This window comes from Canis aureus, chromosome 11 (assembly GCF_053574225.1).
Source record: "Canis aureus isolate CA01 chromosome 11, VMU_Caureus_v.1.0, whole genome shotgun sequence".
Taxonomy (NCBI): domain Eukaryota; kingdom Metazoa; phylum Chordata; class Mammalia; order Carnivora; family Canidae; genus Canis; species Canis aureus.
The window spans coordinates 62,043,802-62,058,347 of record NC_135621.1 but is presented as its reverse complement, the minus strand read 5'-3'; the positions used below and the strand labels follow the sequence as shown (position 1 = coordinate 62,058,347).

General features: G+C 38.1%; 1 protein-coding gene across 9 annotated transcripts in view; it reads right to left on the bottom strand.

Moving 5' to 3' along the window:
* Positions 1–14,546, bottom strand: part of LOC144324194 (uncharacterized) — a 580,701-nt gene that overhangs the window by 221,651 nt on the left and 344,504 nt on the right. For 4 of the 9 annotated variants that reach the window (XM_077915477.1, XM_077915475.1, XM_077915478.1 and 1 more), the window contains exons 6-8: positions 9,216–9,354; positions 6,032–6,174; positions 5,466–5,599 (exon numbers count right to left, since the gene is read on the bottom strand). The exons of 3 other annotated variants lie outside the window; for them this stretch is intronic. Coding sequence is in view for 1 of the 6 variants with exons in the window: in XM_077915487.1 (XP_077771613.1) it covers positions 6,136–6,174 (39 nt within the window). In the remaining 5 variants the exon portion in view is untranslated. The remainder of the gene's footprint in view (positions 1–5,465; positions 5,600–6,031; positions 6,175–9,215; positions 9,355–14,546) is intronic. 2 more of the 9 variants (XM_077915479.1, XM_077915487.1) reach the window with 2 other exon arrangements.

Below are 14,546 nucleotides of genomic sequence, written 5' to 3'. Positions count from 1 at the left end.
ATACTCAAATGTCAAATTAAATTCATATTATGGAGGGTCTTGAATGCTAGGCTGAGCCATCTGTACATAATTGAAAGGGTAAGAAAGTGCCTAAAAGTTCACACTAGGTCAGTGCATGGTGCTGCTATGGATATAGGGTGTTTGTTATATGCTGCTGGTGAAAAATGGATTGGTAAGGTTTTTGGGAAGACACTAGTCAGTATTAAGAATAAATGGACTACCTCAGAAATTGTTCTTCTGGTCATCTGTCCTGTAGAAACATCAGTTCATAAGGATGCATACAGTTCAAACATATTTTTAAATTGTTTTAAACTGCTAAAAAATTAAAGCAGATATAATATGAATGCCTATCATAGGGAAAATAACTGAATGACACCATGACATAGAATGCAATTAATAATATCTAGGTCCTATTGACCTGAAGGGCGTCCATGATAGAATGTTACAGGGCACATTTAATATATATATGAAACTATATGTCACACACACATATACAGATATATCATACATTATCACCGAGGCATACATATATATCCTATTTATATAAAATAAACAAAAATAAAACACTAAATATGCTTAAATAAAATGTGCATAGACATGTGAAAAGTAAACCATAAAGCTGTTAAACTTCTATAGAGGATAGTAAAAAAAAAAAAAAAAAAAGGCATGTTTGTCACAGGTCCTGCAATTCTCTTTATTATAGGAAATTTTTGGAAAAAAGTAACATTTAGCTTACAAGGAAGTATTAAATAATAGTGTTAAATACTGTTCAGTGTGTTTATTATCAGAAAAAAATGGTCAGATTGCAAAACAGTATGCACGGTATAAGCCCATCTGTATATATACTTCCATGTCCTTAGAAAATAGTTTGAAAGGACACATACCAACATTAAAAGTATATATGTGTGCATTTCTTTCTTATTTTAACTTCCATATTTTTTTGTTTTCTTTTATTCATTAATATATGTATTGGAGGATATACAGGCTGACAAACACTCTCCTAAGCTCTCCTTTCTTGTTTTGAGTTACTATTTGAGTTCAAGTCTGCTAAATGGTATGCTACTTGAAGGCAAATGGCTCTGTTTTCTCATATTTATATTGATCACTGTGGGAAATATATGCTTCAAATGTGATGGAAACAAATATCCACTGATTAGTAAATGTAGGGGTGAACATAAGCAACTTGCTCAAGGCTACTCAGCTAATACTGGACCAAACTTGTCCAGTATTTTACAGAGAAGGACGTCCATTAGGCTATAAACACCCCAAAGTTCTGAGAAGATTGTTGGCATGCCTTGATCCCTCAAAAGTTGAGCACAGGTGCTGAGGAAATTAAAATCAAATGTCTATAACTAAAATGTTAGGATAATCATTTACCAAGGTATTATGTGTTCTGAGTAACGTGAATCTTCTTTTCTGTTGTTGACCATCTCTCTTGTGCTGAGTTTTTAGTTCCCACATATAAATGAAACATCTTCCTGAAAGAGCTTGGATCTATTTACCAATGGGTTTATGATTCATGTTTATATAGGTTATAAATCCTTTTTAGGAATTACAAAGATACCTTGCTTTGCTTTTCCTAAGCTGTTTGTTTTTGCTATTACTTTACATATTGTTCTGTGTGTCCAAGATACCAGAGACCTGAGCATTTGGCTCAGCAAATGTCCCTTCTACCTTTTCTATATTAATGTTGAATACCAGGGTTCATAAATTGTAACAAAACCAACATTCCAGTCCATGCGGGTTTTCTAACCATGAGTCAAGTCCTTAACCCTTAACAAATATCCAAGGACTTAGTTGCATACAGTGAAGTACAACCTATTGAAAGATGGGGTTTCTGAGTACCTAAATTTAGAAAAAAATAAAACTTTCAAAATTTGCTACTATTTAATAGGGTAATTGGAGAGTCGAATGAATAATAGAGGTGAAAGTGTTTTGTAAACCTTCAAGTACTGTGCACATAAATGGAGTATTAATTTGATTAGTGTTCTCTGTTTTGGTTTGTATCCCTATAACTGACAGCTGACGAAAAGTAACACATACCAGAATCTTTGGGATGTGAGTTCATTTAAATGATAACAGACATATAATCTAAATGTCTCAGGCCCTCCCATCTTCTAGGGTCACATTCTCCTTTAAATTTCCTGATGAAGTGACTCAGGCCCAGTCCCACACATGGGAAATATAGTGCAGTCCCAAATACATTTGAGAGTTTCCAGGAAGGGAAGGCTGTCCTACTTTCCTGGTCACTCCCACTGATTTCTCCTTACTTATGGTCCTGCCTCCTCACACAGTTCCTCTTTCCTTGGTCACTTTATTCATGTATGTTATTTCCTCTGTCCTCTTTGCTTCCCCAAAGCACCACCAGTGCTTTTGCATATGACTAACTTTAATTTATAGTTTGGGTAGAATAGAAGAGATCATGGCCCAACACAATACAGGAACAACCTAAAATTGAAAAGCAAATATCATTAAAGTCCCTTGGCCATGCTCGTTCCACAAAATTTCTCACCAGTCATTTATATCTTTAAACACCTAGCAAAAGTCTCTTGTCCCTCTTTTTTATCAACTGCCACTGTAAACTCAAAGTTTGTGTTTTTCAATTATGCAAAACTATATGACTATTTTCTCTTCTTTTCAGTAATAGATCCAAAGAAGCTTCTTTCTTTAAAAAAAAAAAAAAAAAAAAAAGCTCCTTAAAGTATTTTCCTATACAAAAGTGCCATCTGCCCCTAAATCTCATCACACCTAACAACACAAGGTTTTTTGTTTGTTTGGTTGATTTTTTGTTTTGTTTTGTTTTTCTGGTAAACTTTCAGGTTCAAATTCTTAGGCAGCATGGTAGTCATAATGTTGGTGTCAGAGGATTCTCAAGAGTCATTTGGGAAACTTTCAGATCTGCAGTAAGTCTTGTCCTCCATAAGAGAAACTCAGCAAGAAGGTAAGAGGTGGCAGAGGTATAAGGCTCCAGTGTAGGTATCTAAAACGTCTCACAGGTCCTGAAATAACATCATGGAATCACAATATTTGAGGTTGTTCTTAGAATCAACCTCTTTATGGTAATGTCAACTCTCCAAGATATTATAGGGTAATGGTCTTCTGAAATTCTGCAGTAGTACAGATGGAGTACACAGTGATGTAATGAAACTACCTAGTTTCATTACAGTTCATTAAGTTCATTAAGCCCAGTACAAGTGACTGTGCTTAAAATTGTAGCCAAGGGTGTCATTTTATTTATTTATTTATTTATTTTTAAGGGTGTCATTTTAATTTACTTATAATAATGACAGTTGCAGTTTTTGAGTGTATACCACGTTTGAGAATTTGGACATAATTTACATATAGTCTCTCTGACTGTGCAAGGTACATAATACATATGATCCTTGACTTTAGATACTTGACTTTTCCCAAGGCCATCTAGCTGGAAAGTGGTGGGACTCCAAAGCTCATTCTCTCCCCTTACATTATTCTGCTCTCTATGTGTTCCTGAGCTGGGAATAGACTGACCACCCATGCCTGTGTTCCCTTCAACTCTGAGTCCTGTTGCTCAAAACAGCTCTAAGTGGCAAGGCCCAAGAAGGTATGACTATTCTTCCTGACATCCACCTTAAAGGTTGACTACATCCCACTTTTCTTTAAAACCATTTATGAATCTGTCATTCATAAATTTGTCCAAACCCTTTTAAAATCCATTTATATTTCCTGCCAGTATCACCTTTTAGGATAATGAGGTCCCTTGTTTTATTACCCACTGTGTGAATTAGTATTATCTTTCAGTTGTCCTTAACTGACCTTCATCAAGTTTCAGAGGGCATCACCTCCTTATTTGCCCTAGGCTAATGGACCCTTAACTATCTTTAGATCATCCATCTAAGATGACAGAGCATTTAGAACAAGACGATGATTGCACCCAATAATGACAGCATTCCTTGATAACCAAATGGTTAGTGTTGGGTGGTGTTGGGATTGTCAAAGATGCTTTCTTCCACCTGAAATAAGGTACACTGTGTCTTAGGAGGCTGTGACCAAGCAACAATGCCCTCAATGGTCCTACACTAGCACACCTCCTAAACCAACCAGATTGAGAGGCTTTCCACATGGATCTCAACAAATCAAATCCTTAAACTTCTGGCATCAGAATAAATAAAACTCAGGTAAGGAATGGAAGTTCAGACAACTATTGAGAGTAGAATAAGATGATGATTGTAAAGGCACTGAGTTATAGGAAACCATAATAAGATTTGGATACAAGGAAAGGTGATAGTCCATCCCTGAAAGTTGGGCACACAGCAGACACCTGACTAAGGGGAACCAGAAGTAGAGCACAAAGTCAAGCAAAACTGATTTCCACACACATGACCTTTCTTAGACTCATGAGATAATCAATATGTATTTTGGCCTGAAGAAAATATTCTACGATTTCAGGGAAGGAGAGCAGTAATCTTCTCATTTTATATGTACTGAATTTATTGAGGGGTTGCCACTATTCATTTCTGTGTAAACTTAAAACAGTATAACTTTTTTCTAGTACCATCCCCACTCTCTCTGATAAATGGTTCTCTTCATATCTTGCTGTTTCATAAGTCCCCAGTCTCTTTTAGTATAGATCTGTCTAACTTAAGACTCACTCCTACTTATTTAAAAATTTTAACTTCAATTATGATTCAAAGTTCTCTCCCCAGCCCAGGCTAGAGCCGTCCATGGCCTCTAACAGCTTGAAGTAAGGATGAGGAGACTGAGGTAGGAACATCTCATTACATAGCTTCTCTTCTCCAGGGCCACTGCACACTGCCAAGCTAGCTGAGCACTGCATAATTCCAGTGATGCCACTCACAAAGACTACAAGGCAGACAGTACCTTCTCCACCAAAGTTATTCCAACAAAGAGCCCTGCTACTTTAGTGACATTCCTGAAAGTTACGCAATGTACAACATGTACACTTGCTCATGACCAACTTGACAGCTCCTCCAGTTTGTTGGAACAGGAGAGAAAAGAGAAGCTAATGGGTCAGTATCTTCTTAACTTTGAGACATTTCCGTTGATTGCCCTGCTTTCCTGGCCTTCTCTGTCTTGTGAATGAGGAGAGACCACATGTGTATCCCCTTCCTCCCTCCCTCCTCTCCTTTTCTCTCATAGGGTACTCATGTAGGCCCTGTAAGGATCGGAGTCAGGAATACATACTGCATGGTTCTCTACCAGAGACTTAGCTCTGGCACTGTTCCAAACCTTCCTCCCTCATCTTTAGTTTCCTTCAAAAAAGTGTTCCAATCAAGAGTGGAGTCAATATAATATCATTCCTATTCCTTACATCTCTATAGCATCTCCCCATACACACACACACACCACCACCACTACCAAAAAAAAAAAAAAAAAAAAAGGTTTTGAGTATAGACATTCATATTCTCAATAGATTAAAAAACATAACTTTCAATTTTCCTTGAAAATCATCAGATCCATCTTCTTACTCTTATTCAGCATTAGACACTGTGCAGTTTATCAACTTATGATTGAAAAAAAGTGAAGATTAAGTTGTATCCATTTATGTAGGTTGGTGGAAATGCATATTTTGATCAGATGCTTGGTTTCCTTCTCTTGCTATCTGTAATGACATACATAGAGCTATGCTCAAGGTTATAAATCTTTTTCACACGGACTTACTAGAAGTGACTAAAAACTAACTTAACCTGTATTAGATATAGTTCCGGATCTGCAGACACATTTAAGCTCTCTTTAAGCAACAAATTGAAGCCATCACTCTACCTAGAAGTCAAATCTGTTCATTGTCCTCACTGATTAAAATTTAGAAAAATCTGCCTAAAATAAATCATTCGTGTAAATTAACCCTCAAGAGGTGCTCTCTTGGAGTCTGGGCACTATTTATATACAGAAGAGTTCGCCACAGCCACGAGTGACATCAAGAAGCATTTGGGATGAACAAGTGCTGAGTCACTTCAAAACTAACAAAGTAATACAGGCAGTTATCACCCAAATGCATTATTTATCACAGGGGCCTCCTGACGCCTGTGCTTACCGAGGAACCCTCCTGTGATATTGAAGGCCAAGGCATCTCCTCTCCTTAACAACAGTGTTGTATCTTTGGCAACTCGAGCAGGAACTCAGAAAATCAATACCACTTCATGAGCCAGGTCTTGGTCTTCTCCTTTTACGAGGATTCTGTCAATGCAAGGGGCCATTACTGTACTTTAAAGGCATGATATAAAATTGCTTCGACAAGATATAAGACACACCGTTTGCAAGAACCTGGTGAGAGTATTTTAGTCAAAGTTAAATAGTTTCATCACGTAATTACTTCAATTGGCAAAGCTCCAGCTGAACGCACTCTCAGAGGGGCTGTGCCTTCTATTATGGGTGGCGGATTGTGAGGGAGGCCTGTCGATTGGATTCAGGTTGTTCTAAACAAGGTCAAACTGTTAAAATGGAGGCAGAGCCCAGCATCAATGCCATTGGCAATGACACTGCAACAACAGGGTTGACAAGTTGCTCTCCCTTTTTTTTTTTTTCCTCCTCCTACTAAGTGGTCTGAAAGTAGCTTTAGTTTTATGGCTATAAAATATTTCATCCTGATTTGCAGTCTGGTAATTCATTTTCTAAGGACTGTTTAGAATTTATTCAGGGGGAAAAGGAAACTCTGTTGGTTTCTCTAACCGATTCCCATTATATGACAAAATTTAACTTTTGTATTTTATGAGGTTTTATGTGTTCCACTAAAACCATTAGCTGGTTGTCTCCTCATGATAAAATTTAATCACTTATATAATACCTTAAAAGCCAATGACAGTTTTGCATGTATTTATGTTTTCTTTCATTTAAAATATGTGGGTGTCATAAAGATAACTCTTATTGGGTGGAAGAAGGGGGCTGGCACTAAAAAACAGAAAATCTGTAAGTACTGAGCCATTATGTATCACACAATAAGAATGAGGCACCGTAGCCTACAAACTGCATGAAATTTGAGAAAAAGTGGATGCTAATCCATGACCACCATTCATATTTCAGTGATAACCTGAGTGCACCCAAGCTCCACATTTAGCATTATTCCCATATACAGCTACTTGACTGCTATGAAATTTGGCAATTTAACAAAAATTTTAATAATAACAATGACAAATAGACTCAAAGGACATGCATGTACACCTTGCAAAAATGTCTCATAGAAACTAATTACATTAAGCCTGCCCTTCGTAATCAGAGATGCTCTCACAATTCCACTTCCAAGTAACACTTCCCAAGTTTAGATGGTTAATAAGGACTAGAGGAAAAGTGATTTTCTCTCCCCCTCATCCCACTTCCACCTACAGAGTTCCAATTATGGCATCACTTAATCACCACACATATTTATTTTAGAGTTATTCAAATGCATTATGAATTTATATGTCTATTATTAGATTTATTGGTGCTAATGATTTGGATTTAAATAGCACTTTTCTTCCTGAGGCTATAACAGTTTTTCCTGAATGACCTAATTCATTCTCTCTGCATGCCTCAAAAGGGAAGTAGAAAAGGGGCAAGGGTCAGCCAACCCATTTGGCTCAGGACAATCTTAACCTATAGATCAGAAAGAATTAGCTTAAGTTCCATATATTCTGGTAGTAATGGGTCAATGAATTAGCTAGATTTTTAACTGCAAGGAGTGCAAGCACCACAAAAATATTGTTCATCATGCTCTCTCCAGCAACTATAGTAGTGTCAGACATAAGAAATATTTGTTAAATAAGTGAATGAATAGATGGATCCATTGAACAACCAACCATTCACAGAGAATTTCTGGTAGAAATCTGCAAACTCTCAAAGCTAGTGGAAGTAAAATCTGGGGTGTTTGGCAAACTATCCCCTCCAATTGCAAGGTGTATATCCTTCTTTTTCAAAAGACACAAATGGCATTACTGGGCTGAGGCACAGGTGTGGACGTGTGTACGCTACCAAAGTGATGGCTTCAAAAGAATAAGAATCTTCAGTAGCCCCCCTCCAAAACCTTTCCTACCTTTAAAGGAATGAACCAATTTCCCTATCAGAGAACAAAGCTTTTCCTTCTATGATGAAACAGAAAGCCTGAGATAGAAATGTTTCTAAGAAATTGTATCAGAGTAGGCTGTGCTGTGGGGAAAGGCAGGTTTACTATGAGGCTAAGGAGCCTTAAACATCAGGACCTCTACAGACCGCTCCCAGGGCCCTGGAAGGACCAATGAGTCTTCATGGTCATATGTTTTGTCAAATTTAAGAAGGTAAGTTATTTTTGTATTGTTTTTGTAAAAACACCTATTCTTCAAATCAAATAAGTTTCATACCCCACAAATCCTGGATTTCCCCCAGCTGTGGGAACAAATTTATTCTAAAATATCAGTGGTGCTATACAACAAAACTTTTATTTTAGACTCCTGCTTCTTCTTCCACACGAGTTAGCAGGTAGCCTTTCTCACTTTGGTCATTCAGGGATCCAGCTACGGAAAGTTCTCACCATCTCCTGACACTGCTCTCTTAACATGGGCCTACCAGTACTGCATCAGCAGGGGGAAAACAAAACTTATACCACTGCAAAGTATTTTAATCAGAAGAGACACTCACTTGCTTATCTTCAGAACCCACTGGCCTTAACTAGTATGTGGATCAAACTGAGTGCCAGGGGAAGCTGGAAAAACTTCCTGTGTGTCCAGGAAGGAGAAGATAACTGAATGTGGGGACCACTATTAATCTTTATCCCAAAAAGTAACCTTCTGACTTTGCCTTACACTGAAATTTACTTAATGTGAATATGTAAGGTGCAAGAAGGTTAAGGCATTCAGTTCCTAAAGAGTGGGAAAGCAGAACTCATCTTAAGAATTCCAATCACGGCAAGGGGTGGGGGGGAGTCATTCATTATTTTCAAGCACTCAAAACTTATCTGGAGAGATTAAGAAATAAGAAGAAAGATTGAGAGACCAGCTCCTGGTGTTGCTAGGAGTCATCCACTGCTCAGAAAGATTCTGAGGTATTTGGATACACTAGTTCCACACCAAATACCCGTATTTTTTTGTGATGAAATAGCTGAAAATTTCTCAAGGTTTGTCCCTGTCTAAAGAACAAACTTACTAGCATTTCAGGTCCTCCAAAACCCAATTTCTGTTTAGTTTTCCTGCCTCTTTTTCTTCCCATTACACTTCCAAAAACCATAGTCACACTGAACAACTCATCATTCTCTGAGTAGTACATTACTCTACCTTTTGCTATCTTTTGATTGCACACACTATCCTCCACATTGAATGTGTAGATCTCTTTCTCTGATGCATCTGATGAACTTATCCTTCAAATTGAAGTTGAAATATCGTCTCCATGGGAAGCATGCCTTCCTTACAGGTCCTAGTTAAGACATGACAGTTTTACCATTGTGTCTATTTCTCTGTTTTTATTTCAGTTACATCATATATCTTCTGGTTTATTGACATAATATCTTTCCAGTTAGACTATAAACCTCATCCATGGGGGGAGACCAGAGCTTCATCCCAGAACTCAGTTTAACCTTTGCCAGATGGTCAGAATTTAATAAATTATTGTTGCATTACTGAGAGAATGAACGACTAGGGAAGGAACACAATGACCAAAGAGAATCTTAGGATTGTCAAATGAGGCTGATACAGGTGATCCCAAATCTAGAAAGGGAGCAAGAATAAGCCCTATTTTGCTAGTTTAGATACTGCTTATTCAGGGACATGTGTCCACATGTCTATGCAGGACCAAGCACTGTAATTTTTGAAGTGCCATTTAGTGCAGGTGTTTCGATAATTGGGATGAAGTGAGAAAATTCCATGCTCAATGGCCCTAAAAGTCACCCTTCCACCTGGGTAATGCAATGGTCCAAGCTTTAAAAGATGTATGAATTGCTTTTCCCCAGAGGGACCCAAGCAGAGAGGGGATGTACTTTCTAAAACTGCAAGTTATTGACCTTCCACTGTAGCAAATCTGCAAATGTCAAAGCAATGAGTGTTTCTAAGGAGAAAGCTACTGTTTAAAAACAGATGTTTAAAATATAGGACCTTGAGAGCTGCTCTCTCTCCAGAAAGGATTGCTAACAATATGGGGAAGCGCAGAATACAAACATGTATCATTTCCCCTCTTTCTTCTCCAAGACTAAAGAAAGGATATTAGATGGGTTTTTGCCTTTGTTTATCCAACTTAAGACTGAAGAGTGAATTCCTAAAATCAAGATGAATCCCAGGACAATAGAAGGTTAAATGGCACTATGACACTGTGTGTGTAATAATGCCACAGGTTTTTGCAGTGCCACTGATTCTACAAAGCACTTCCTCGTCATTCTCATTAGACCCTGAACTAACATTGGCAGGTTCCAAGAACTGGTTGGATTAGACCCATTTGGCAGGCTGGGAAATCCATCACCGAAAAGTTGTGACATTCCTAAATATTGGTAAAAAATGGAAGCCCAAAAAAAAAAAAAAATGGAAGCCCCCTCCCAAAGGTAGAAGAGTAGGATAAATAACTGGATTGCTCATTTTATTTTGAGGGAATCACATCTTTGGAATTATTACCAAGTTACTATTCTGGGTGCATGGATGATATGAGGGATGCTTTACTCATCTGAGAATGTATCTCTTAATTATTTATTCATTCAACAACTTTGAGGGACGCCTGGGTAGCTCAATAGTTGAGCATCTGCCTTTTGCTCAGGTTTTGATCCCGGGGTCCTGGGATCGAGTCCTGCATTGGGGTCCCCATGGGGAGCCTGCTTCTCCCTCTGCCTAAGTCTCTGCCTCTCTCTCTGTCTCTCATGAATAAATTAAAAGAAAACGACTTTGAGTATGACTCATATTTTAGCATTGTGCAAAGGATAAGACATACAGAAATAAGTAATAGCCCAGCTTTGAGTGAGTTTATAGAAACAGCTAAGTAATTAGAAAATGATGGGGAAGTTCAGTAATGCTGAGGTGGCAAAGAATTGTGGAAACACAAAGAGTCAACTGCATGCCTCATGGGAAGCAGAGAAGGCCTCCTGGAGAAGGCAGCACCTGTAGAGAGGATGCAGAGAAATTAACTATGTGAATAGGAGAAGAAAACACTTTCTAGGCAAAAGAGACCCATGAACAAAGGCATGGCACAAGAAATAAAATATCTGTGCAACACAAGTCATTTGGGCAGGCAGATTACAAAGTCAGGAAATGTAGAGAAATTATGAACATAAAGAAATTCTGCAATCCAGTTGTTCCCTCAGGGAATAAAAGTTTCCTCCAAGGCCTGTGGGAGGACTGATGACTGGTTTGGTTGAAAACACACATTTAGACATCTGTGAAATTGACCCTTCTCCTTCAACCTGTAATAATATCAAAACCAGATCTTATGAACTGGGGCAAAGGCCTCAGGCCCAGCATAAAAGGCCATAGCAAGAAACTGTTGCTGCAAGTCAGGAAGAGTCCTCTTTTCTTGTCTGAGTGCACTTCAGCAAAGGGAGATGCTCATTTGAGGGGCTGCCTCCCAATGGGACGAATAAGGGGGAATTTCCCTGCTTCTATGAAAAATGAACTCTCCTGCTTGGGTTATGGCAAATGTATTTCACAGAGGAAAAGGTTTTTCATCCTATAATGAGAAAGAATCATTAAGATGCAAATGCCTTCTGGAGAGGAAACAAGTGAATAATGGGTAAATGGTTAATAGCAGTACCATTTCTGGGAGCAGACTTTGCAAAAGAAGAAGGGCAGGTTGGGAGGGCTGTGACAGAGAGAGGATGGGTGGCTGTCCTATTGCTCAGAATTAACCACATCCACACCTCACACCTTGGTCACATTTGATAACAGAATTAGGAGGACTACCTTAGGGCAGGAGTCAGACAACTTTTTTTGTGAAGTGCTAGGCAATAAATCTAGGCTTTACTCATCTCTCCCATTGTAGCTTGAAAGTAACCATAGACAGTATGTAAATGATGAGCATGGCTGTGTTCCCTTACTTACAAAAAATAGCGGGTAACTAGGTGCTTATAGGCTTAGTTTGCTGACCTCTGCCTTAGAGCAATAGTTCTTAAATTGTGGTCTCTGGGGTGCCTGGGTGGCTTAGTGGCTGAGCGTCTCCCTTCAGCTTACGTCATGATTCCAGGGTCTTGGGATCGAGTCCTGTTAGGACTCCCCACAGGGAGCCTGCTTCTCCCTCTGCCTATGTCTCTGCCTCTCTCTGTGTCTCTCATGAATAAATAAATAATTTTTAAAAAAAAATTGTGGTCTCTGGACTAGTGGTATCAGCATCACCAGGAAATTCATTACAAATATACGTTCTCAGCACCATCCCAGACTTTTTGAATCAGAAACTCAGGGTCTAGGGTCTAGTAGTCTGTGTAATAATCAACCTCACTCCAAGTGGTAGCTCTTGAAGTTAGGAGTTTGTTAAAGATAAGGTGTCCAACCACACCATGGGCATTTATGATCAGAGGGAAATACTTGTTAAAGAGTGTTGTTTTGACTAAATAGAAAGTAAGATGTGAGTATATGTGCTATAAAAGCCAAAAGATCCCCTGTGAGCATCCTCATTAATTTGACAGGTAATTTTTGTAACCCATCAGCTAAAACCAACATGGCAGCAATGCAACCTTCCTCAGTTTGAATTGATCATAGAAAGGATTCCAGAAAACACTAAGAGCAGCTCTGGTTAGGGAGAAATTTGCAGATGACAGTCTTGGTTTCCTTAATGGAAAACCAACATGGCTTTCTTCAGCAAATGGTGAACTAAGTATTAAAAAGGCATTAAGCTGCCTCCTTTGTGATCTCAAGTATGCATTCAAATTCAAGACAGCATTTAAAATATTAAAACATCTAGCAATTTTATTACTAGCTCATTTAAAATGGCGACCATGAAAAATTTAATTTAAGCTACCCAATAATGGCTCATGAGACACTTAAAAATACACACACAGATAACTGAATTTTTAAAGTAAGTTCCTTATTAACTTCTTTCCCCTCATCTATTACCATTGCTATTTTCCAGCTGTATAAACAGTCTGGAGAGTATGCCCTGAATGAATTCACCGTTCAGAAAACAACATAATTACAGCCATTCCAGCAAACCGAGTGCCAAAAAAGTTACAAATTAATTGAAGGTTAGCATTGAAAATTAACTCCTAGTCAGCTTGAAGTCATCTTTTAGGCTACTTTCTATAGAATTAAATAGAGAACACACTCCACATCACTTTGGTTGACAGAGTTTTAAAGATCAGGTGGACAAATGGCCTTCTACCCAACTACCACTTTCCTGTGATCTGATATTGCTAATTCCAAGTGACGCCTGCCAATAGTACCTTAGAACATGCCTATGATTTATGCACAAGACAGAACCACTTCCTTTTCTCCTATAAATACCCAGGCCTTAGAAAAATACCAATTTATCTTGCCCCATTCTATTTTGTTAGCAACCACTAAGAAACCACATCATCAGAAAACATTTTTCCCTTTTCCTTTTATCATTTAATTTTTTCAGACATATAAACCATTTGCAAAAATAGTACAAAGTATCCCCTATAACCCTTATCCAGACTTCTCTAATGTTATCATATTTACAATATTAATTAATGTTAATAGCCACAGTTTAATTATCAAGCTCAGGACATTTACATAAAAACTCAAAACAAGGGCAGCCCTGGTGGCCCAGGGGTTTGGCGCCACCTTCGGCCCAGAGTGTGATCCTGGAGACCTAGGATCGAGTCCCACGTAGGGCTCCCTGCATGGAGCCTGCTTCTCCTTCTGCCTCTCTCTCTCTCTCTCTCTCTCTCTCTCTGTCATGAATAAATAAATAAAATCTTAAAAAAAAAAAAAACCCTCAAAACAATTACCTAATTGACAGACCTTCAAATGTTACCTGTTGTTCCTCTAATGTCCTTTTACTGGTGCAGGATCCAATACAGGATCACTTGTGATATTTATTAATGTTTCCTTAATTTTCTTTAATTATCACTAAATTTTAAATCTAACAAGCATCTACTAAGTGCCTAAGCTGTGCCAAAGTTGTGGTAAATTCTGAGGATTCAAAGAAGGTTTTGGCCTTTGAGACACTTATACTTTATTGTGAAAATCAAAATAAAATCAAAGCCTAAACATGGAAGAATGTACTAAAGTATTGCTTCCTTTAAGAAAAAATATAAAAGAACACTGTTTAGATTTGAGGGAAAAAATAGGTATCATTAAAGAAGACCTTGACCCAAAAGGTTCTTGGTCTTTGCTTCCAAAAACTGATCATTCATAGAGAAAGAACATCCAGAGAAATGTATACAATTCTGAGCTACTAGATTGTCCTTGTGGTCAATGTTTTTAATTCCTTGCACCTAAACAACGTTAGGGAAACAGAAAGGCTCAGTAAAAGTCAAATAATGTGGGGATCTGGGGTCCTTTCTGAAGTCTACCAGAAGATTTGGAACATAGAGATTATCTCTATGTGTCAGCTTGAAAGCCCCTCTTGATAGTGGAGAAATTCATTCAAATTCCAAATTAAATAAAAGTTCAGGGGCTAATTACTATCTGAGGGCCTTTTTTCTTTTTGTACTGTTTTGAAACAGTGTATGTGGA